The 24,411-nt window shown below is 37.2% G+C and overlaps 2 protein-coding genes across 2 annotated transcripts; one reads left to right on the plus strand and one right to left on the minus strand.

Annotated features, from left to right (window-relative positions):
- Positions 1-702: 702 nt before the first annotated feature.
- On the minus strand, positions 703-5,463 carry LOC148268734 (Agenet and bromo-adjacent homology (BAH) domain-containing protein). The gene is made up of 6 exons (XM_088213088.1): positions 4,987-5,463; positions 3,239-3,315; positions 2,990-3,112; positions 2,013-2,840; positions 1,689-1,902; positions 703-1,601 (listed from the first exon to the last, which is right to left on the minus strand). Exons 1-6 carry the CDS (start codon positions 5,234-5,236, stop codon positions 1,075-1,077), a joined length of 2,019 nt encoding a protein of 672 aa, XP_088069214.1. The 5' UTR covers positions 5,237-5,463; the 3' UTR covers positions 703-1,074.
- Positions 5,464-19,325: 13,862 nt separating this feature from the next.
- Positions 19,326-24,370, plus strand: LTA2 (2-oxoacid dehydrogenases acyltransferase family protein). Its single transcript, XM_088213097.1, has 6 exons — positions 19,326-20,484; positions 20,582-20,773; positions 20,880-20,967; positions 21,080-21,150; positions 21,240-21,323; positions 23,929-24,370. Exons 1-6 carry the CDS (start codon positions 19,564-19,566, stop codon positions 24,031-24,033), a joined length of 1,461 nt encoding a protein of 486 aa, XP_088069223.1. The 5' UTR covers positions 19,326-19,563; the 3' UTR covers positions 24,034-24,370.
- Positions 24,371-24,411: the final 41 nt, after the last annotated feature.

Here is a 24,411-nt window from a genome sequence, read left to right on the forward strand (position 1 = left end):
TAAAGGTATTCTTTTACAGCCATAAATCTTCACTTCATGATATTTTGTTTCCCAATCTGAAGGGAATCCCAAGTCTTTTTTTTGACAAATAAGAAATCCAGCACTTGATAAAACTTAAAACATGGAAAAATGAAATTCTTAGCCAATAAAAATTTTCCTGCATGAAGTACCAAAAGTCAAACAAGTGGGTGTAGCTGCTGTAAAAGTCATCAGCCCCAGTTGAACATCTCTGTGTTAGCCCAATTTGGAGGCTGCAAGTGTATCTATTCGTCACCAAGCAAGGAGATTTCGAGGAGTCTGCAGCATGCAGAGAATACCAGACTAAAACGCAAGTCCGAGAAACTTATCCATCATGGCTGCCAACTTCACTCGAGGATTTCTGAATCAACGAAGCTTCCGCCACACTGAATATTTAGAAATCCCATTTGTTTAGAGTTTATTCCAATAATAATGTCTTCGTTGTTATAACCATTTTGTTACTCGACAAGGTACAATGAATTAGTTTCAGCGCTGCTAAATTAAATCTGATTTCAATTTCATTTGTTTGATAACTAAATAAATTATAACATAAAATACATTTTTTTTATGATGAAATAGAATTTTACCAACCTAAAGAAACCACAACACAGCAAAATAAAATCCAGCTATACCAACCGAAAAATATATCATGGCACCACAACTTCAGGTAACCTGACAACAAGAGGATAAAATAGAATTTTTATTAGCAATGAGTTGATATACAAAGATTAGATTGTACAAGCGGTTCTCTATGGCCGCTGGGATGTGTTTGCTACTAAGAAAATGTTAGCGCCCTAAAAGGTTATTCCTGCATCCAAAATTGCTGCCAGAATTTCCCAGAACCAGGCCTACTGGTACATAGCCTGGCACATACGGAAAAAAAACCATTCGAAAAAAAAAGGTAGAAGGCCTCTGGTTGTGTTAAACAAAGATTTCCCTATTTCACATGGTTCCCAAGAAAAAGCTGCATCAAGAAGATGCAACATTAGGACATATGTACCAGACTCACAGAAATGCCAAGGGTTTCCACTTCTCAACAGGTCGCGGAGAAACAAGTCACCGAGACATTACCAAGCTTCTTAGAGGAGGCACAACTGAAGAGCTAAAAAGAGAATCCCCCACAAACTTGCAATTCTCACGATCAACTGTTACAGGTGGAGAAATAAAACACCTTTCACTAATGCTGGAGGTCATAACTTCTTGGTTACTTTTGAAGCTGTTACTATTCCCACGAAACCTATGGATAGAGCTCGCACTACCTCTTTTTCTCTTCCTCGAGGTTTTCCACTTCAACTCCGAGAGCAAACAATCTCTCAAAAGATCAAGAACTGGCTGCAAATGTCCAGAGTCAAGATGAGAATCACTACTTCCAGCCTCATCTTTTCTCGGTTGTTTGCCATCACTAGCAGCAGATTGGACTGCATTGTCATCAATGGGTTGCACTTCAACTTGCTCATCCACTGTTTGAGAAACTATAGAGCAAACAATATCAGATCTGGTCTTTATATGCATCCACCTATTTCCCAGCCATTCTTGTGAATGTCTCAAATCATTGCAAGGGAAGCTCCTCTCTTGCTTTTCTCCTGCAAGGTCAAGTGAAATGTTGAAAACAACCAAACTGAATAAGCACCAGGAAACAACTAAAATCCAAGGAGGAAGCATTTACAAACCTGGGAAATAAACACAAATTTTATCCTGATCTTTTCTAACTACAATCCCTTCCCACCATCCACCATGCCACCAAACGTCCACAACCATTCCAATATCAATAGCCCATTGAACTTTGCCTTTGCTGGAAGGAGGCAGTGGGCGAATCATTGATCTTCCGCACATCCTGAGACTCAATTGATCAGGAGCAGCAGTCCTAGATGCCAAAATCCATTCCTACAATATCAGAAATAAAAAATACTAATTAAACTAATGGGAAAAGGAGCACATTCACGATAAAAGTTCCATCAATTATTCATTTTTTAAAAAAATACAGTTCTGGATACCTCTAGTTTTTTAGCTTCATCAACTGCATCTTGAATATCTTGATATTGCACCTTCACCTTATCTTTGCACTTCTTAATTATCAAAGCTCTAAACCAACAACCCCTCATGCCACTGTCCTGGCAGAGCACTTCAACTTGGGAACCAACTTTTAAATACTCATAAGAACTCTGCTTACACACTTTTGTTGAAAGAACAGCTCTAGAAGCACCTATTTTTAAAGTTCCTGGAGATATTTGGCAATTTTGTCCTAGAACATGACCTGCACCTGAAAACTCTTTACTAACAGGGCACTCCAAGGAAAGATCATCATCATCTTTTAATCGACGATGCTTCTTTCTAGGCCGGATTCCAATACCACCATCGACACTGGTTGTTCCTTCCATTTTCTGGACATCATCAGGCTGCAAGGAAATCTCATGATACTTCGAAGTTGAAATGTTGTACATATACTTAAGTAACTCCTGTTTCCAGTAACCTTTTACTTGGGCTATATCAAAAGGCTTGACATCATCATTATCAAACATATTGTGGCAGACAAAAGGTTCTAGCCAAGTATGTGTTGCCACCTTCAAGTATTTATCGTAGTGCTGCGGACTGAGGACGGTCACCAATCCATCTATGCATTCAACACTTAGATCTTGAAGACAAAGAGAAAAGAAAATCTCTCTGTCATTAAAATTGTGAGGCAAAACAATACCAACCTCATCAATTTTGTGAAACCAGCGTACCACAACCATCTTGTTGTCTCTAGAATCCTCGTACATATCTTCTAAGTAAGCAACAAGCCGCTTACCCTCCTCAGCTAAAACATAAACAAAATCATACATCTGCAAAGAAGTTGAAGATTTGACAGACAGAAGACAAATAAATAAGCTAAATTAAAAAAGTAACTGTAAAAAAAAAAACCACATAATATATGAAATGAGAAAGAAAACTTGATCACTTGAAAAAATACCACAAACCAAAAGGGACTCACAGAGATTCTGACACCATTCCGGTGAAATGATTGATAATGTTTCCGTCTTTTCCTACATGTCCATGAAGAACCCAACCATTGAAACTCTTTTGTAGATTGGCCCATTGGTTTTAATTCAATGCCCTGAGAGAAGAGTTAAAAGAACGATCAATACAAATGATAATCAAATCAGTAATTGCAATTAAACAAATACCTTTGACGAATGAGAAAAGATGGGGAACTCCTTCAAAGATTTAGTATCATCCGTACCTCTAAAGCCTCAATATCCACCTCATCAGCATCTTTTGCGCCAGAGCTCGCTGAACAGTATGGCTTGAGAGAGGATTCTGAGAGAATTCAAGAAATAAAATAAACACAGATGAGAAGAGACTAATTTCCTTGGAAAATATTGAACTCCTAATCAAAATTATCATAGCCAAAGTTTATCTTAAACAGATGAAAAGCACATGATATTACTGGAAGAAAAGACAGACGAGAGTGCATAGGAATTAGGAATGCAAGATGCAGATATCCAAATTGCATATGAATTACATCAAAGGGTTCTGCTTTAAATGGTATTGGCAGATTAAAAGAAAGGCCAATAACAAACGAACAGTATTTACAAAAGGATAAGATATTTGTCTGTGAAAGATGTTAACCTAGATTGCTTGTTGATATAATGAGATCCAATGCTCTCAACCAGCTCTTTAAAACTGAATTAATAATCCTGCAGCCCAGATTGCAGTCAATTTTACAATATCACAATCAACAGAACCATAAACATCCTTAACTAGAAGCCATGAAGTTAAAAACAGAGACAAACAAAACAATGAAATGATATCTCTGGAACAGTAACACCTGATAACGACATTAAATAGATACCAATGTGGAGCAAAAGAAAAATACAGCAAATTCATTAAGGGAAAAAAGGAAGAGAAAGGATTGCATATGATTTAAAGTTTTTAGTTTGAAAAGCATTAAAAACCTAAGACTTCAAAATAATATATCATTAAAGAAGAATTAAAAACCCGGAAAGGCAAGAACTTGCAAGAACAAACGGGAGAGAGCTAGCACATAATGGCGAAGCTCACAAACAGGGTACATCATGGAATCGAACGTTAGAATTAGCATGGAAGGAGGCTGATTAATCAAAAGAAACAAGGCATGGCAGTCCATCAATCCAATTCTTTGTCGCTTCAATTTCTCTCGTATTGAAAGAGAACAACTTTTTGGTAAGAAGACAAAAATATTGAAGTTATTTCGCCGAGAAAACAATTAAAGCCAGGAAAATCTATAAAATTACGAGCTTAAATAGTCTTCTAAATTTTATGACCCATCAAAAGAAACTCGTCGACAAAAAAATTGCCGGAGTACAAGACCGTCTTCCAAGCCCAACAGCTAACCACAGAAATTAGCCCTTCACCAAATCCGTAATTGGGGCAAGCTGAGACTGCCAAATCTAAACTAGGGTTTCAATGAGGAAGCGAATAGAAACTTGAAAGATCTGCGCTTTCAGGTCCAGATCATATAGACAGAGAATTGGAACAGATATATGTCTTCAATTATTGAATTCCAATGAAGGAGAGTGAGTTTTATAAGAAAAGCCTGTAATATACGAAAGGAAATTGATGTGGAAAAACATCATACGAAAAAGAACAACAACAAATTAGTGAATACTCTATTACAATTCCGTCAATTTCAATATTCGATAAGAGTAGAAGGAAAACGCCAAATAAAATGTTTCCAATAGTTGATTAAAAATCACCAAAACCCATTCGACTGCGTAATTTCCATTATATCCGCTCAGATCTAGCTCTCAGGAAGCCTGGCCCGAAACCAAACCCCTCAAAAAAAATCACCTAAAAACACACTCCATCACAATTTTTCTTGGTCATAGCCAACCAAATCGAATACACAACAGCCTTAGCAGAAACCCGGCAAATTTTCAAAAGAAAAGGAAATAGGGAGGGAGGAATGAGAAACGATAGGCCTTTTCGACATTAGGAATATTTAATTACCTGAAACAATTGAATCAAGCCAATCAATAACCTCTCTGCGAGACCTGAGCTTGTAAAGGACGGAGCGGTTACTCCTCATAGCGTAGTGATAAGACATGTGCCTCGAGCTCTTTTCTCTCCCAACCACGGCCAGATCTGCGCTTCCATCTCTTCTTTTCAGGTAATAATGAACCTCCCTCCTTCCTCGGTCACTCGATACAGACACCTCGGTCCAACTTTCATACAACGCTGTATTCAACGGCGACTCCATGTTCCGCCGCTTAAAACCGGAACCTTGTATTAAGTGCACCCAATACAAACGAACGAAGATTTCGAAAAATAAAAGAGAAAATCCGGGGAAGGCAAAGAGACTTCGACAAGGAGATTTGGCTTTACAGCTGTGCGGTTTTTCCCTCTCTTTCTGTTTGGCAGTACGACGGGAGAAATAGGGGGGGAATTTTAAAGATTTATTAGAAGAGAGAGGAGGAGGGAGAGGCGCTAGGGTTTCCAGATGGGAAAATTGGGGAAGAAAATGAACGGTTGGGATTTCATCCACGAGGATGACACGCAGGAAAGTAGTAGGAAACTGCGGGGGATTACCCTGGATATATTTTTGTTTTCCTAAAATACCCTCAAGTTTCGATTTACTTGGTTTTTTCTTTTTTAATTTAATTTTCTCTTCATATCCATCCCCCATGTGTGATGATATTGCCAAATTGGCTTTGGTAAAAGACAATGCACAAGTTGAGGAGGAATCGGTTGAGAACGTAATTGTCGGGTATAGAAAGAGTAGACTCGCTCTATTTGATTGCCAGCTGTGTCGACGAAGCAAAATTGTCTTTCCAAAATTTATAAATGGTATTAATTTTTATAATTTTAACTTATAAAAACTAATAATCTTATGAGATAAAAAAAAAATTTTGATGACTAATAAAATACTTTAAAAAAATAATATTTTTATTAAAATATTTTATTTAAAATTATTAAATTTTACTTAATTTTTAATTATTTTTAAATTTGTCAACTTGTAGATATTTTTAATCAAAAATTCACTACTTACATAAAATTTATGAATAATGCTGTACCAAATAATGCTGTATAATTGAACTGCTAATTTGAATCGAACTAACCCATACAAAAATTAATGGAGAGGTAATAGAAGGAATGGTAATTTTTGATTGAGAGATCAAAATAAAAATATGAGTAAATTTCAATTTGGTGGTTTTGGTTTGATGATTTCAAATTTAAGACAATGTAATTTTTTTTTTAACCCATTGGCTCATTTGTTGAACATTAGTCATATTTGTTAACTATATTAATGCAAAATATAAGAATAATAATGTAATTACATTTTAGCCACACACGTAGTATTTGAAAAAAAAATTAAAAAAAAAATTAAAAAAATTAATCAAAATAATTAAAATTTAAACTTAATATTAAATTTAAATTAAAAAATTAACCAATTTGAAAATATTTCATACAATAAATAAATAATTTTTTTATTGAATTATTTCAACAAACACACCATACGTATTTACATATCATATTTAAAATAATATATCGATTAAATTATTTTATTTTTTATATATAATATTTTTGAGAATGATAATTATTAAATAAAATTTGTTGTTATTTAGTTTTCTTACAAAAATTATATAAAACAAGCCCAATCCCCTAATATCCTCGTTCTCTCTCTCATCTCTTATAAAAAATATCATAAATTATAAACAACACGAAAATTCCAATCATTTTTCTTTTTATAAGATAAGTTGCAACTTAAAATATTAATATTGTTTGATGAAAAAATAACTAAATTTTTGCCTATGAATAACTTTGTTATATATTTTTTTATATGATAGCAAATAATTACTAATAATATCATACTATATATTAATTAATAATTTGATGTGTTATTCAACTTATAAATTAACCAATCATAAAATATCAAATATCAATAAATTTTATACATTATATTTAAGTATATTATCAATTAATAATAAAAAATGTACAAATTGTAAATTTTTAAAAATTATAGAGATTAATTTACTCGAAAAAAAAGTGGGATATAAATTAATTTAAATAAAAATAAATAGTATTAAATAAAATTATTATTCCAATCACATATAAATATACATATCATATTATGAGCTTTTGAATGTTCTACTATACATGATAAGGATAATTAAGATTACATTACATCAAATATGTGAATATATAATATATATTACAATGTTGACTAGCATTTCATTAGTTACATAATTAGTAATCTCACAATTTTTTACAAGATTATATATTTGAATGGTTGTATATGTGTTGGTTACAATATTATTTATAATTTTATTATTGTATAATTATTACATAATTATTAAAATATGTTAATCCATAACACTTACAAATGCCTATATCCCGCTTATTTTTTCACTTATAGATTACTAAATTAGTTTTTGAAGGTTTCCGTTTAATATAAATTAATTTCAAATATTTTTTTTTTGGTTATAAATTGATTCCGATATTTTTTATTATTTTTTAAACAGTTTAGATATTACTTAATTATTTTAAAATATTTATTATGAAATGAAGAAAATAATTAGAACAGTTGAAATACATAAAAAAAATATTATTATCTACATATTGCCCATTGATGTTATTCGTAAACGTTCGTGTTTGCTAATATGAGTTATGGATTGGAAGAGGAATCGTTTGGCCTCCTATAATTGATTTCCTGTGGCCAATCTAATATATAATTAATGGATTAATGGATTAATTAAGTAAATTATAAGTTTTTAAACTCGTAAACTGATATTTAAATTATTTAATAATTAGAAGCTCGTTTTTTTTTTTTTTTGCGTTTTAGTCTCATATCGTACGGGATAACTAATTGAAGACAGCTCCCGTCCTAAAATATCCGTTTCGCTCCTTCTCTCTACAAAGCAGCCGGCAACGCCAAAAAAAAAAAACAAAAAATACAAAGATCTGATTTCCCCACGTGGCTGATCCTGTGGTGTCCACATCACGTTTGCTGCGACGGCAACACCATCATCTGCTATGTGGCGCCGTCACATCTTAACATTTTATTTTTAAATAAAAAAGGAAAAAAGCAAATTTCAAATTGATTATTATTTTATCAAATTATTAAAAACTGGGGGAGGAGAGGGTCACCACCAATCCCATCAGCAATAAAGTTAAAATAGCTGACGTAAGACATAGGAATTTACTCCAAATGACAGCTAAGCCGGCTCCAGATATTATTATTTTTAATTCATTTTTTGTAGAGATGGGCCCCAATTAGTCTTCAAGGCGGGAGACTGAAAAAGAATTTAGAAAATACGAAAGAATTTTATTTTATTATTTTAATATTTTGGTGTTTAAAGAAATATTATTTTTAAAAATAATTACAATTTTTAGTTATTTATAAATCTGACCGAATTAAACCGGTGAAATCCCTGGCCCACCTAAGTTGGCTGCAAGTATTCACGTGACGGCCACCTCCCTTCAACTCTCACTATGTCACCTTGTTCATTAAGATGCGGAGGGAGATGATGGCATGCTACCGTACTAAAATTATTCATTTATTAATAAATAATTACTTTATTTACAATTATAATAAATATAAATTATACACATAGTAGAAAATTATTTGCATTGCGTACAAAATTTCAAGTTATATTGAAAAGAATTCAGTTCTAATGATATAAATTTGATTAATACAACACCCATTAAACTCAACTATATACCTAAATTAGTCTGAGTATGTATTGTAAGTATCTATTGTATTAAGCTATGATGAAATTATAATAAAATAAAAAAATATAATAATCACAATAATAATATAGGTCCTTGACTTATATTATTTATATTTATCAAAAACATTTTTTGTAAGATTTTATTTTTAAAATCTAATAATAAATTAGACAAAATATGTAACACCCTAATTCTTCTATTATTATTATTATTAGAATTATTTTTATTTTATTTTATTTTAATTTTCATAATTAATTTATTATGTAATAATTATACGGTTTAAAATTTAGTTTAATTTAATTAAATAGAAATAAAAAAAATAATGATAAAAATGGGTAAAATTATTTTTGAGATTTAATTGAAAATAATTTTGAAAAAAATGGGTGAAAATTCGGATTCTAAGGGTATGTTTGAAAAGAAAATCGAAAATCAGGGTTCAAAATGCAATTTAAAAAATTTACGCCACATCAGCAGCCACGTCAGCAGCCCGGTCAGTAGCCCCGACCAACCAGGACACGTCGCGTGGCAAAGACACTGACGCAGGAGGCCACGCGGAACGGAGCCACGTAGGCGATCCGCGTGCACGCGATCGAACGGCTGAGATCTGTTCTCGCGTGCACAGACGGTCCAGATCAAAAGCGCGTGCGGACGGCCCAGATTTTACGCGTGTGGACGGTTCAGATTGAATCACGCACGAAGATTTATTCCCAATTTAATCACGATCGGACGGCCCAGATTAAATCATAATGGACGACTCAGATTAAAAGGAGAATGTTATAAATAATCTCATCCACATCCAACCCTAAACCCTAGCCGCTAGAGCCCTCGCCAGAGAAGATAACCCAGCCGCCGGGGGGAAGTGACCGCCGCCACTCGTCGCCGCACCAGAGCACTTTCCGGTCGCTAAACGAGGAAAAATTTATCCCATTGGCTCGAATTTCGATGTTAAACCCACCTGTGGCCAAATCGGAGCCAAACCACCGGCCAATTGGCTGAAAAATGCCGCCGAACCCCAGCGGTGCCGCCGCAGGTTTTTTCGATTTTTGCCTCCGATGAAGCCCTTCTCGATTCCCGTTCGATGTAATTTTTACATCACTGTGGCCACCGTCCTTTCCTCTACAGGTTGACCGGAGCAAAACACCAAATTGTAACTCGCGCCGGAGGAACCGCCGGACCTGAGAGCTCCGTCGCCAGTAAGTCTCGGTTTTTTATATTTTTTTGGCCCACCGAGGGCCCAACATGTGTTTCCTCGCAGGAACTGGTGCTAGTTTGGCTGAATTTGGTCGAAAACGACCGAAAACGACCGAAAACAGCCAATTCGAAGTGGATCGCCGCTGCCCACCAGAGCACGGAGGAGCCGTTGTGCCGGAATTCTGAAATTGGCCGAAGAGGCCCTGGGTCTGATTTGATGTTTTTTGGGGACATGTACAAGTACTGGAAGTGTGTTTCAGTTCCTGAAAAAAAAAATTAGGGAATCTAGGGACTGCTCGTAAGCACAGTGAAAAGCCGATTTTAGACTTCGAATCAAGTAAGGATCTCTCACCCTATTTTCTATCACAACATTAAAGCTTAATAAATAATAAAACGGTATTTTATGAATTAATAGATATGTATAATTAATTAAGGTTGCTAATGGGGCCCGAATCTGATATATTTTCGGTTAGTTGTTGTTTTAGTTATTTTACAGTTTTAAAGGTATTATGGTGTATGATCTATTTATTTTATAGTTTTGAATGCATGAATCACTGTTTACTTCACTACTGCTTGATTTTGTGAATATGATGATATGTCTGCATTATTAGATGCTCGTTACTGGTTTAAATATTCATGATTATGTGAGAAACAGAAAACTAAGAAAAAAATAGAAAAGGTATGTGAATTGATCAGTGGATAAGTCGACAGCCTCACTAGATATCCTAAGAGATGGTGGACGGACCGAGTCCATAGGGAACCCTACCGGGAACGTTGTCTCTCATACCAGACGGGGTATGGAGACTTTAAATATTTTGGCGCTCATACCGGACGGGGTATGGGGACGGCCCGCTTCACCCTCATACCGGACATGGTATTGAGGTTTACAGTTTTGGCGCCCATACCAGACAGGAAGATGTGGACAGAATATTTGAGATGCTAGAAATGATCATTGCTGCCCAGCAAGGCCGAGAGGAGAGAAGGGAGTTACCCGACCCTCCCCCACTACCACAGGTTGAGCCACCGCTACAGCGAACGGATCCCGAGCAATCCCGACACGAGCCTACTCCCCCACAGTACCACCCAGCACCACCGTCGCAGTATAATCCGGTGCCCCAGCCACAGTACTGCCCAGAAATGCCATAGTACAATCCAGTGCCCCCATTATATCAGCAGGTGTCACCACAGGGCCCCCCAGTATATCCTCAGCCTGGCCCAGTCCCTCTTCAATGGGACCTAGCTCCTTCCTTGATTGACTCGAGCTACGTAAAGAGGTACGGGAGACTGAACCTTTCCACTTTTACAGGGGAGTCCTCTTTCGAAGATGTCCAATACTGGTTGGCGGAGACAGAGAAGGCGTTCAAGACCTTATGAGTGGTTTCCGGGCAGAGGGTTACCCTTGCTTCCTACATGCTGATGGGGGAAGCAGGTCGTTGGTGGGAGCTCAAGCAGACCACCCTGCTTACACCAGTCACTTGGGAGCAGTTTTTAGCAGTCTTTCATGCGGAGTACCTCCCCGAGCACATCCGACATCTAAAGGAGATGAAGTTTGTCCAACTGGTCCAAGAAAACATGATGGTATCAGAATATGCTCGTAAGTTCCTAGAGCTGGGCCGATACTCCCCTGAGACATTGATAGATGAGGGCAGGAAGGCTAGGAGGTTCTAGTGGGGCCTCCGCCCAAAGATCAAGCAGCACTTATTGGTACTAGAGCTCAAGACATATTCAGCCATTCATGCAAAGACGCATATTGTGGATAAGAGTTTCAACACCCTTCCTCAGTCAGCAGGGAGTCACAGACCCTCAGCTCCACCCCGCAGACCAGCACCTACTGCGCCTGTCCAACAAAATAAGAGGCCCAGACCGGCGATCTAGACTCCCCCTCAGGCTCCAGGGGCAGCACATGGCAAGATATGTCGCACTGTGGCAGGGATCACGGGGACCGACAATGCTATCGCCTCAACAACACCTGTCGCATATGTAGTAGTGCCCAGCACTATGCGAGAGAGTTCCCGAGGAACCATAACCAAAGAAGACCTCCTATTTAGGGCAGGGTTTATAACCTCACACAGTAGGATGCCGATACCGACCCGGACGTGGTACAGGGCAAACCCAAGAAAGAAATTTGTATTCAAGAGATTCCGGTAGTTCGAGACTTTCCAGATGTGTTTCTAAATGAACTACCCGGACTGCTAGTGGACAGGGAAGTTGAGTTCACTATAGACCTACAACCAGGAACCCAGCCCATTTCGGTTGCTCCTTACCGCATGAGCCGCGTTGAGATGGAAGAACTGAGGAAACAGATCACTGAATTGCAATACAGTAGTTTTATTATACACAATGTGTCTCTTTGGGGTGCTGGAGTCACTTTTGTCAGGAAGGAAGATGGAACGTTGAGACTGTGTATTGATTACAGAGGATTGAACAAGGTCACAATCAAGAACAAATATCCCATTCACATAATTAATGACCTCTTCGATCAGCTGCAGGGTGCGCAGGTCTTCTCCAAAATAGACCTGCGATCAAGTTACCATTATGTGAAAATAAGAACAGAAGACATCCCCAAAACGGCCTTTCGAACTAGGTACGGACACTATGAGTTCCTGCTCATACGATTTGAGCTAACCAACGCCCCGACCATCTTTATGGATGTGATGAACAGGGTCTTCAGAGAATTCCTATATCAATTTGTTATCGTGTTCATCGATGACATCTTTGTCTACTCAAAAAGCAGAGAAGAACATACTCACCATTTAGCCCAAGTTTTGCAGATCCTCAGAAAAAAGAAGCTATGTACAAAGTTGAGTAAGTGTGGATTATGGCTTGAGCAGACCGCCTTCCTAGGACACATCATATCAAAGGAATGACTATCAGTGAATCCCGAAAAGGTTGAAGCGGTACTTGGCTGGAGGAAGTTGACATCAGTTGAGGAAATCCGTAGCTTCCTAGGAATGACAGGTTATTACCGCAAGTTCGTCGAAGGATTCTCTAGTCTAGCGGCTCCCCTAACCCGACTCACAAAAAAGAATGCCAAGTTTGAGTGGAATGATGACTGTGAGAGAAGTTTTTCAGAAGTAAAGGAGCGGCTGACCACTGCACCCGTATTGACTTTACTGAGTGGATCGGAAGAATATACAGTTTATAGTGATGCCTCCTATCTAGCCCTGGGTTGTGTCCTAATGCAGCATGGGAAGGTCATAGCCTGTGGGTCTGGACAGTTAAAGAATCATGAGAAGAATTATCCCACCCATGACTTGAAACTTGCCGCAATCATACATGCCTTGAAAACCTGGCGCCATTATTTATACTCATAGACCTTTCAGATCTATACCGATCATAAGAGTTTAAAACACATATTCACTCAAAAGGATCTCAACATGCGTCAGAGAAGGTGGATGGAACTCCTCAAAGACTATGATTATGATATCTTGTACCATCCGGGAAAGGACAACGTGTGGCAGATGCTCTCAGTAAGAAAAGTACATGTATCATAGCTCATTTGATGGTTTTAGAACGCAGGTAAATTGGGGCCACACAACAGGTTCGGCTTCAGAACCTGAAGAGAGTCGTATGTTTGGGCCGTCTGACCGTCCAACCCGAGTTAATACAGAGAATAAGGGAAGCTCAGTCAGTCGACCCTGCCCTAGTAGCCCGCAAGATTGATGCAGAATAGAGAGTGAGCTCAGAATTCCGAGTCTCTACCGATGGGTTACTCCAGTTCCAAGACATGGTGTGTGTTCTAGATGACAGTGAGTTAAAGAGAGACATCATGATAGAATCCCATAGCTCGAAGTTTGCAATGCATCCCGAAAATACCAAAATGTACCAAAGCATGCGACCCCGTTTTTGGTGGAATGGGATGAAGAGGGACATACTTGACTTTGTATCTAAATGCTTGGTATGTTAGAAGGTCAAGGCAGAGCATCAACGCCCAGACGGGTTACTTCAGCCTTTACCGATCTCATAGTGGAAGTAGGAATATATCACCATAGATTTCGTAACGGGATTACCCAAGACACGTTCAGGACACGACACCATCTGGGTAATTGTTGACCGGCTTACCAAGTCTTCCCACTTCCTATCCATCAGGATGACCGATCCCTTGGACAAGTTGGTAAGAATGTATATCCGAAAAATAGTCAGATTGCATAGAGTTCTAATGACAGTGGTATCTGACAGGGACCCCAGGTTCACTTCTTGGTTTTGGAGTAGCTTTCAGCAGGCTATGGGAACAAAACTGTCTCTCAGTACTGCCTTCCATCCTTAGACTGATAGACAATCAGAAATGACAATTCGTACACTTGAGGATATGCTCCGAGCTTGTGTCCTTGACTTTGGAGGCCATTGGGATGACCATCTACCCCTGATAGAATTTGCCTACAACAACAGCTACCAAGCGAGCATTGACATGGCTCTGTATGAGACATTATATGGGTGCCCATGCAGATCACCGATTTTTGGGAAGAAGTGGGCGATAGAAAATTGTTCGGCCCGGAGTTGGTGGAGGAGACCACGTCTAAAGTAGTTAAAATCAGAAAGAATATTCAGACGGCTCAGAGCAAGCAGAAGAGTTATGCGGACAACCGGAGGAGAGATTTAGCGTTTGAGAAAGGCGACCGGGTGTTCCTTAAGGTAACTCATTTCAAGGGAATTAGTAGGTTCGGCAGGAGGAGAAAACTGAACCCTCGATTTATTGGACAATTTGAAGTCTTAGACATGATTGGTACTGTCGCCTACAGACTAGCACTGCCTCTAGAGCTCTCCAAGATCCACAATGTGTTTCATGTGTCCATGTTATGTAAGTACAACCCGGACCCCTCTCATGTCTTGGCCTATGAACCGCTTCCACTCCAAAAGGGCTTGTCTTATGAGGAAGTACCAGTCGGTATCACGGACCGAAAGAGCAGAATACTCCGCAACCGAAAAATGTAATTTGTAAAGGTCATGTGGCAGAACCACACGCCAAGGGAGGCTACTTGGGAGCTAGAATCAAATTTTAGAGCCCAGTATTCCTATTTGTTCGACCAGGAGTAATAGGCAAATTTGGGGGACCAAATTTCTTTAAGGGGGGAGAGTTGTAATACCCTAATTCTTTTATTATTATTATTATTGGAATTATTTTTATTTTATTTTATTTTAATTTTTATAATTGATTTATTATGTAATAATTATATGATTTTAAATTTAGTTTAATTTAATTAAAAAAAAATAATGATAAAAGGGGTAAAATTATTTTTAGAATTTAATTGAAAATAATTTTGGGAAAAAGGGGTGAAAATTCGAATTCTGTGGATTTTTTTGAAAAGAAAATCGAAAACTGGAGGTCAAAACGCAATTTAAAAAAATTGTACCACATCAGCAGCCCCGGCCAACCAGGACATGCCGCGTGGCAGAGACGCTGACGCGGAAGGCCACACGAAACGAAGCCACGTGGGCAATCCGCGTGCACGCGATCGGACGGCTGAGATCGGTTCCCGCGCACACAGACAACCCAGATTGAATCATGCACGGAGGGCCTAGATCGCATCGCGATGGACGGTCCAGATTCATTCTCAATTTAATCGCGATCGGACGGTCCAGATTAAATCATGGTGGACGGCTCAGATTAAAAGACGAAGGTTATAAATAATCTCATCTATACCCAACCCCAAACCCTAGCCGCCAGAGCCCTCACCGGAGAAAACAACCCAGCCGCCGGGGAAACCGACCACCGCCACCCGCCGCCGCACCGGAGCACTTTCTGGCCGCCAAACGAGGCAAAATTTCTCTCATTGGCTCAGATTTCGATGTTGAACCCACATGTGGCCAAATCGGAGCCAAACCGCCGACCAATTGGCCGAAAAATGCCGCCGAAGTCCAGCGGTGTCGTCACGGGTTTTCTCAATTTTTGTCTCCGATGAGGCCCTTCCCGATTTTCGTTCGATGTAATTTTTACACCACTGTGGTCATCGTCCTTTTCTCTACAAGTTGATTGGAGCAAAACACCAAATTGCGACTCGTGCCGGAGGAGCCGCCGCACCCGAGAGCTCCGCCGCTGCTAAGTCTCGATTTTCTGTATTTTTCGGCCCACCGAGGGCCCTACGTGTGTTTCCTCGCAGGAACTGGTGCTAGTTTGGCTTAATTCGATCGAAAACGGCCGAAAACAGCCAAACTGAGGTGGATCGCCGCAGTGCCGAAATTTTAAAATTAGCCGAGGAGGCCCTGAGTCTGATTTAGAGTTTTTTGAGGACATGTGCAAGTACCGGAAGTGTGTTTCAGTTCCCGGAGAAAAATTTAGGGAATCTAAGGACTGCCCGTAGGCACAGTGAAAAACTGATTTTAGACTTCGAATCAAGTAAGAATCTCTCATCCTATTTTCTATCACGGTATTAAAGCTTAATAAATAATAAAACGGTATTTTATGAATTAATAGATATGTATAATTAATTAAGGTTGCTAATGGGGCCCAAATATGATATATTTTCGGTCAGTTATTGTTTTAGTTATTTTACAGTTTTAAATGCATTATGATGTCTGATCTATTTATTTTATAGTTTTAAATACATGAATCACTGTTTACTTCACTACTGCTTGATTTTGTGAATCCGATGATATGCCTGCATTGTTGGATGCTCGTTACTGGTTTAAATATTCATGATTATGTGAGAAACAGAAAACTAAGAAAATAATAGAAAAGGTATGTGAATTGATAAGTGGATAAGTCGACAGCCTCACTAGATATCCTGGGAGATAGTGGACGGACCGGGTCCATAGGAAACCCTACCAGGAACGTTGTCTCTCATACCGGATGGGGTATGGAGACTTTAAATGTTTTAGCGCTCATACCAGACGGGGTATTGAGGTTTACGATTTTGGCGCCCATACCGGACAGGGTATGGGGACGGCCCTGAAGTTAAGTTATTAAGGTGAATGGTTCACGTGTAGTGGGGACCCCTATGGATCCCCATGGATACTGATAGGCTGGTAAAAGAGAAAATTTGTTGCCTGATGATTGAAATATTAAAAGTATGACATGTGTTATATTACAAAGTGCGTATGATTTCATGATATTATAATGTTATTGTTTTTATAAGTTGTTTTCATTAATCTCACCGAGGTAAGTGGATGGTAAAGGGTTTTATTATTGATAAATAAATTTTTTATAAATTATGCTCCATTTGTCGTTTTTGTTTTTTACCAACCTTTTATTTATGTGACAGTGAGATAGTGTGACGTCTTTACTGGGCTAATGTAGCTCATTTTTTACTTAACAATTTCAGATCAAGAGGGCTTAGTTCCTGAGCCCGTTCCGCAGGAAGATGGCGAGTACATGCCTAAAGATTTTATAGTTTTCCTTATAGTATTCATTTTTAGTATTTACTTTAGTTAGCTTATTATTTAATACGTTTAATACGTTTTGGTTATTGTGTAAGGAATGTTAATCATAATATTTTATTTCGCTTCCGTACTTATAATTTTTATATATACGTTTCTTTTTAAATTTCAAGGTCGTTACAAAATATGTATTTTAAGATGATTACATAATTTACATACTTCAATAAATATCAAACAATATGGTGTGTATATAGCACATAAATAAATATTAATAACTATACAAAATAGAAATATGAAAAAAGCATGTACATATATGATGAAATAAAATTTACATTTATTATATTTTATCGTAAATAAATGAATCAACCAAGTATTTTTAATATAATAATTTAAATAATATTAATTGTGTGCCAATATTAAAAATTCATAATAACTGAAAAATTTGTAAATAAGAATTTATTTAAAAAAAAATGAGAGAATATATTAAAATATTCAAATACAAAAATTATAAAATAACTTATGGTAAATTCAAATATAAAACAAGACAGATACATTATTATTATTATTATTATTATTGGGGCGAGATTTAGTATTAATTAAAGCATGGTGATGAGGTAATGGACGCATTACGTGCGGGCATGAATAAGAGTGGGTACCTCCCTCTACAGTGGATAAAATATTGAAGAGTATTTTATAATAAAATAAATGAATATTTTTATAATTTTATTTAAATTATAAATAGTATTTATATAAATTATCCTAAAACTACACGTCCGAGTTATAATTTAATAAATTAGTTATATAATATATAAATTGTGGTTAATTAAAAATTATTTATAAATTTAAAAACTATACAGCGTAATTTTGTAATTAATTAAAATTAAAAATTTTATTTTTATATTTTAAAAATTAAATAAATAAGATCTAAAATTTACCTTTATATATAACATATATACTTATAATTAATATTGATATATATATATATATATTTTGTTTTTTATTTCAAAAATAAAAGAATCCCGTATAGCATCCTCAAATTCGATGAGGAGTTAATAATTGGGCCTATTTATTTGGGCTCGGAATCACGTGTAAATCTCTCCTGTTAAAATAGACATCGTAACTACACGTTTGGGCCCTGTTTAATTAAATTATAAGAAGGTGTTTTGATTTTTTTCCCCTTAAGAAATTTTTTTAGTTGTTTCGAATTAAAAATTATGTTTTGAAAATGAAAGCAAACAATTTATAGGGAAGATAAGTGATTAAACTTAGTTACAAAAAATAAAGTATATTCTTAAGTAAGCTTATAATACTTATTAACTGAAATTTAACCCATAACATTATAAGTTATATTATTATTTCTATTGATATAATATAAATTATTATCTCATTTTGCAAGTATTCTGCTTGACTTACGTACCAAATTTTTTTAATTATATTTGATTTTCTTACAAATGATGTTAATTGATAAAGTTGAATTAAAGAAGAGGATAATACGTGATAGGTAAATATATTTAATAAATTGAGGTTTCATTGATGATTTTTAAGACGGTATTTCTTAATAAAAAAAAAATTTATTAAGATGAATACACAAATAATATTGAATTCTATCTCAATAAATTTAGAGATTGATACCATAAAAGAGTAAAAAAAACAAAAAAAATATATAAAAAATATTTAAAAATTTTTTAATTGAAAAATATGTAAAATTTAAAAAGTATTAATATTTGTCAATTTATTTGTAATTGATAAAATTCATAATTTATTTCTTCAACGAATAAAGTTACATATTATTGATAGTGATTTTTTGTGTGATTAAAGTTAGTAAATCTCATAATAGTTTTATATAGGCATTTGGAATGAACAAACTCCCATATAGTATACTATGATAAGTGTATATGTCACATTATGACAAGTATATATTATCACATGTTTTTGAATGTGTCATACCATTAGGATCATGTGATATTTGTAGGCTATGTTAGGGTGGTCATTTTTGGCCCAATTATTTAGTACCTAAGGTAAGCACCCATTCCGATTAAGATGTATGCGCTCGTGTATATACATATATATATATATATATGTATATTATGTCATAACGAACTCTATGCTCCTCCATTGTAATTTTTTATTTTAATTTTTATTAATCCTCGTATGTTGCTTTTATTTATTTGACGATTCAACTCAAGCCAACTCGCTCGGCGATGAACACAGAGTAGGCTGCCTCTTACTCTCCAACTAACTCCACCTCGTCTTCTCCGCCCCCTCCTCTTTCTATTTCTCTCCTCTCCTCTCTTCTTTTTCATCACTCACATTATTCCTTCTTCTCTATCTTCTATTTCTCAAGGAAGGAAAATGGCTTCCTTTCCTTTCCTTTCCAAGATTTCTATCTCTAACACCAATGGCGCCACCATTTCCTTCTCATCCTCCGTCGCATCTCTCCCTCGTCGCATTCCTTCCCCCTCATTTCCCACCCGACCTCGCCGTGGGACCCTCACCGTCGAATCCAAGATCAGGGAGATCTTCATGCCCGCCCTCTCCTCCACCATGACCGAGGGAAAGATCGTTTCCTGGGTCAAATCCGAGGGCGACAAACTCTCCAAGGGCGAGAGCGTCGTGGTCGTCGAATCTGACAAGGCCGACATGGACGTCGAGACCTTCTACGACGGTATCCTTGCCGCCATCGTAGTCGGGGAGGGTGAAACTGCCCCTGTTGGTGCTCCTATCGGCTTACTTGCCGAGACCGAGGATGAAATCGAAGAGGCCAGGGCTAAGGCCGCTTCCAAATCCTCTTCTTCTACTCCTGCTGCCGTATCTCCCACGCCTCCTTCTGCTACTTCCACTCCCGCTCCGGCGATTGCGCAGCCGTCCCCGCCTCCTAAAGCACCAGCTCCTGAGGGGCCGAGGAAGACGGTAGCGACGCCGTACGCGAAGAAGCTGGCGAAGCAGCACAAGGTGGACATTGGATCGGTGGTGGGTACGGGACCGTACGGACGGATTACGGCTGCTGACGTTGAAGCAGCAGCTGGGATCGCGCCTTCCAAGCCCAATGCGGGTTCGGTCGTTGTACCACCGCAGCCTTCTCCTGCCGCCGCTCCTGTATCACCACCTAAAGCTTCGGCGACTAATTTGAATCCTTTACCAGGTTCAACGGTGGTACCTTTCACCACGATGCAAGCTGCGGTGTCAAAGAACATGGTGGATAGTCTCTCAGTCCCCACTTTTCGCGTGGGGTACCCTGTGACTACCGATGCTCTCGATGCGCTGTATGAGAAGGTATTCTGATTGAATTGTCGTTTGTTAGTGTTTATTGTATTGATTACATTGCATCTTTGACTTGATATAGTAATCAATTTCCTTTTGGGTTTCACAGGTGAAACCAAAAGGTGTTACAATGACTGCGCTGTTAGCGAAGGCTGCAGCTATGGCCCTTGTGCAGCACCCAGTTGTGAACGCGAGCTGTAAAGATGGAAAAAGTTTTACATACAATAGCAACATAAACATTGCGGTTGCAGTGGCAATCAATGGTGGGTTGATAACCCCTGTTCTCCAGGATGCAGATAAGGTTGGTGGAAAATTTTTACTGTTCATTAGTTATTCTAGTTAAGAGTACTCGTTGCTTTTGTTCTCTCTGGACTTGTTTTGTTGATTTACCGACTTGGTTGGCACAGCTGGACTTGTATCTCTTATCACAAAAATGGAAGGAGCTGGTAGAGAAAGCAAGGGCAAAGCAATTGCAGCCCCATGAATATAATTCAGGTTTTCATTTTTATCACTTGTTTGCCTTGTTTTCTGTTTTCAATCGAGGTTGAATAGATCTTTGATTCAAACCCATGAAAGAACATAAAGTCTTTTCCTCGTAATTCTGCAGGCACTTTCACTCTATCCAATTTAGGCATGTTTGGAGTGGACAGATTTGATGCCATTCTGCCCCCAGGCCAGGTGAGGGACAACTGACATAGCTAGGCTCTTCACACCTCTTGTGTCTTATGTAATCTTTTCAATTGCTATAATTTGGAATAATTTATCAGGGTGCTATTATGGCCGTTGGAGCATCAAAGCCAACTGTTGTGGCAGATGCTGATGGATTCTTCAGTGTGAGAAGCAAAATGCTGGTTAGTTGATTTCATTCTTATTGACTGCAAGATGAGTTCTCTTTGAACTGAAGACCTATGCAGTTCCTTATAGATCATAGCAGTAATATTTGTTTCATGTATTCCGTTGGCATCTGATTATTCATGTTCTAGCTCCAGTGACCTTTGGAATTCATAATTTCATTACTTTCAAATGCAATTGAAACCTCATAGTTAATACTTAATACTGGTTCTTTAATTTTGTGATCTTGCTACCGCTAACTGATTAGGTTTCACCTATTTGTGGTCATTTGTATTTAATTATAATTTTGATAATATAAAGATTTCTCATCATGAGATAAAGAGAAAACTCACAAGAAGAGAAAAGGTCATTTGATTTAAAGGAGGGCGCAGGTGGCCGGATGATGTCTCCTTAGGATGGTTGCCCCTGCCCACTCTGCTTACTACAGTGTTTTCTCAATTTCATTATTTTCTTTCTTGCTATCAGTAGGAGTAGCCAATTTGCAATGCTAAGTACCTAGCCTGAACCTATTGTTGAAACTTTTTTTTTCCCTTGTTGTTTTTCCTCTGTTTCGTTGATCATATTGACCCTCTGCCACTAACCTGTGTAATAACTGGCGAATGAATTGCTGTAATCAGAAATTTAGGATGAAATCTTTCATGGATTAGATGAAAAAGTTATAGATTCTATTATATTGCAAATTGCAATTGAAAAAGGAAATAATTCGATTTTGCTAAATAACTTGGAGAAACACGTATTAAGATGTTCCTTTGCTGGAAGAAGAACTATATCGTAAATAAGGAATAACAAATCATTGTTAATAATATTTTCCATAATATTTAAATGTGTCTTGATAGGTATCCTTGTTATGCTTGCTGATGTCACTATAGTTTTTTTTTGAAATAAAAGTGTGAAGTTGTATTGATGTAAGATGCTAAGGGAGCACCGCCAATGTACAAAATTTACATCTTAATTATTATATCTATCCAAGATCTTCAAAACAATCAAGGTTATGTCCTAATAAGTTAGAACCAAAGTAGTGAAACCAGTTATCCTTGATCTTGTTGAAATCAAATTCAATTCCATCAAAAGCCTTGTTGTTTCTTTTCTTCCAGAAGACCCAAAAAATGGTAAGGGGAATGAGTCTAATAGAGTTATTGTTGCTGCCAAGTCCCTCCCAGGCCATCAATTCGCTACAAACATTTTCAGTCATAACCCGAGAAACTCCCAACAGTCCAAGAATCATACTCCAAAGTTTACGAGTAGTTGGGCAACTCAAAAGAAGGTGGTTGCAGGATTCCAAGGCATTTTTACAAAGGAAACATCTGTTGGCAGATGTCACTATAGTTGTCTTAAAATTCAGTCTGCAATTTTTTTGTTTTTGATGTGCTTAGTGTTGAGTTTTCCTTATATTTTAAGTGATTAGCCAGATTTTGGTGATAATTTAGCTGTTAGATGAAGAAGACAATTATGTTGATAGTGAATTACGTGGTTCTGTTGGAAGGGGTTGAAGGTCTAGAAAGAACTTTGCTTATAAGTTTTATTAGCTACATAGTGATGAATACAATGGTTCTTGGGTTATATAACTTCATCTTAAATTATCAGTGTATGCACTGTCGAGTATATCATTTTTAAGTATCAATGATTTTAATTAGATTGAGGGAAAAATCTGGAGAAGAGCTAGGATCTGGTTGGAAACGTGCATGATAACGAAAATAGAATTCTAATTCCTACTATCTGTGAGAATAAGATATATGATTTTGAACTTGTAATTTTTAGTTTAGTGCTCCTCTGAATTCCAGCCATAGGTAGGCTTATGAAGAGTAGACATATCAGTTCAAACGATAATGTGAAAGTTTAGGGGCTCGGCCAAGAAGATAAAGCCTCAGCTAGTCTGCTAAGGCATGCATATCTGTGTCATACTCAGTCTAATCTAGTCATGTCAGATAATATCATCCCAGGTTATTCCCAGCCCATTAAGAGTTGAGGAGGGTGTGTTTAGTACCACTTGTAATATAAACAAATGTGACACAATCACCAGGACTTCGATTGAGCAATGAGTAATCTGGAAGATCAAGTGAACTTCGCTAACCGTACTTCATAAATTAGTAGTTCCTTGATAACTTAGGTATGGGAATGTAGTTATAGAAAATGGTTGCCCTTGTTTGAGGTTCTCTTTCCTTTCTCTGCTTTCAAAACTGTTTGCTAGTTATAGTTATAAATTAGTTGAGTGCACAAGAACCTTAGATTGATGTTATTCACACTGAGAAGAGGATGCCTATTGTTATGAAGATCATGGCATCTGCAGTTTTTATCTTATTATTGTTATTACTGTCTCAAACTAAGCTCATATATATACACACACATATATATCTATATGTTATATGTGCTGTAGGTGTGTGCTTGTCAATCAGCATGAAGAAAAGACATCTGGCTAGGTATCAAATAAGATATATATATATATATATATATATATAAATATAAAACCTGTATGCATGTATGGTTTGTACATCAACAAAAAGAATAGACATTCGGCTTGGGTAGCAGAAAAAACTAAAGATTTACTTGTAACTTGACGTGTCTGTTGAAGAGCATAAGTGAGTTCGTCTGTCAATTCTTTTTCAGGTGAATGTGACAGCAGATCACCGAATTGTCTATGGTGCTGACTTGGCTGCCTTCCTTCAGACTTTCTCAAAGATTGTTGAGAACCCTGAAAGCCTGACCTTATAGATGACATTCAGGCCTATGGAATGAAGTAAGTTAACTGCGGGCCTCAATTCTCTGATGGTTGTCAAGATGGGGTGAACTCTCTATGTTGCTTAGTGGCCGGCTTCAAGAAAATGCCTTTTGCAGTTGTCCATAGAGGCTTTGAGTTTATGTTGTATTTCATTTTGTTTCCATTTTCGGAGTGTAAAAGGGACGATTTCGGATGTTTTCTTTTTGGCATAGTCTTGATAGAAAAGAATAATAGCTAGGAAAGTTTTTGACAGAATCCTATGAACAATACTTTTATTCTTTTTCTCCAGAAAGTTTTATCTCTGGAATTATATAAATTAATTTCCAGACATCATGATGTTGGTCATTCATGAGCTTTTGAGCATCATCCCC

The sequence above is a fragment of the Carica papaya genome, chromosome 2 (assembly GCF_054855325.1).
Source record: "Carica papaya isolate Zhongbai chromosome 2, ASM5485532v1, whole genome shotgun sequence".
NCBI lineage: Eukaryota > Viridiplantae > Streptophyta > Magnoliopsida > Brassicales > Caricaceae > Carica > Carica papaya.

Coding starts and splice junctions, on each gene's coding strand:
- LOC148268734 (XM_088213088.1), bottom strand. CDS start 5,236: ATGGAGTCGCCGTTGAATACAGCGTTGTATGAAAGTTGGACCGAGGTG. Junction 2,841..2,989: donor GGAATGGTGTCAGAATCTCT/GTGAGTCCCTTT, acceptor ACTTCTTTGCAG/ATGTATGATTTTGTTTATGT. Junction 1,602..1,688: donor AATTTGTGTTTATTTCCCAG/GTTTGTAAATGC, acceptor TTGACCTTGCAG/GAGAAAAGCAAGAGAGGAGC.
- LTA2 (XM_088213097.1), top strand. CDS start 19,564: ATGGCTTCCTTTCCTTTCCTTTCCAAGATTTCTATCTCTAACACCAAT. Junction 20,485..20,581: donor TCGATGCGCTGTATGAGAAG/GTATTCTGATTG, acceptor TGGGTTTCACAG/GTGAAACCAAAAGGTGTTAC. Junction 21,151..21,239: donor CCATTCTGCCCCCAGGCCAG/GTGAGGGACAAC, acceptor ATAATTTATCAG/GGTGCTATTATGGCCGTTGG.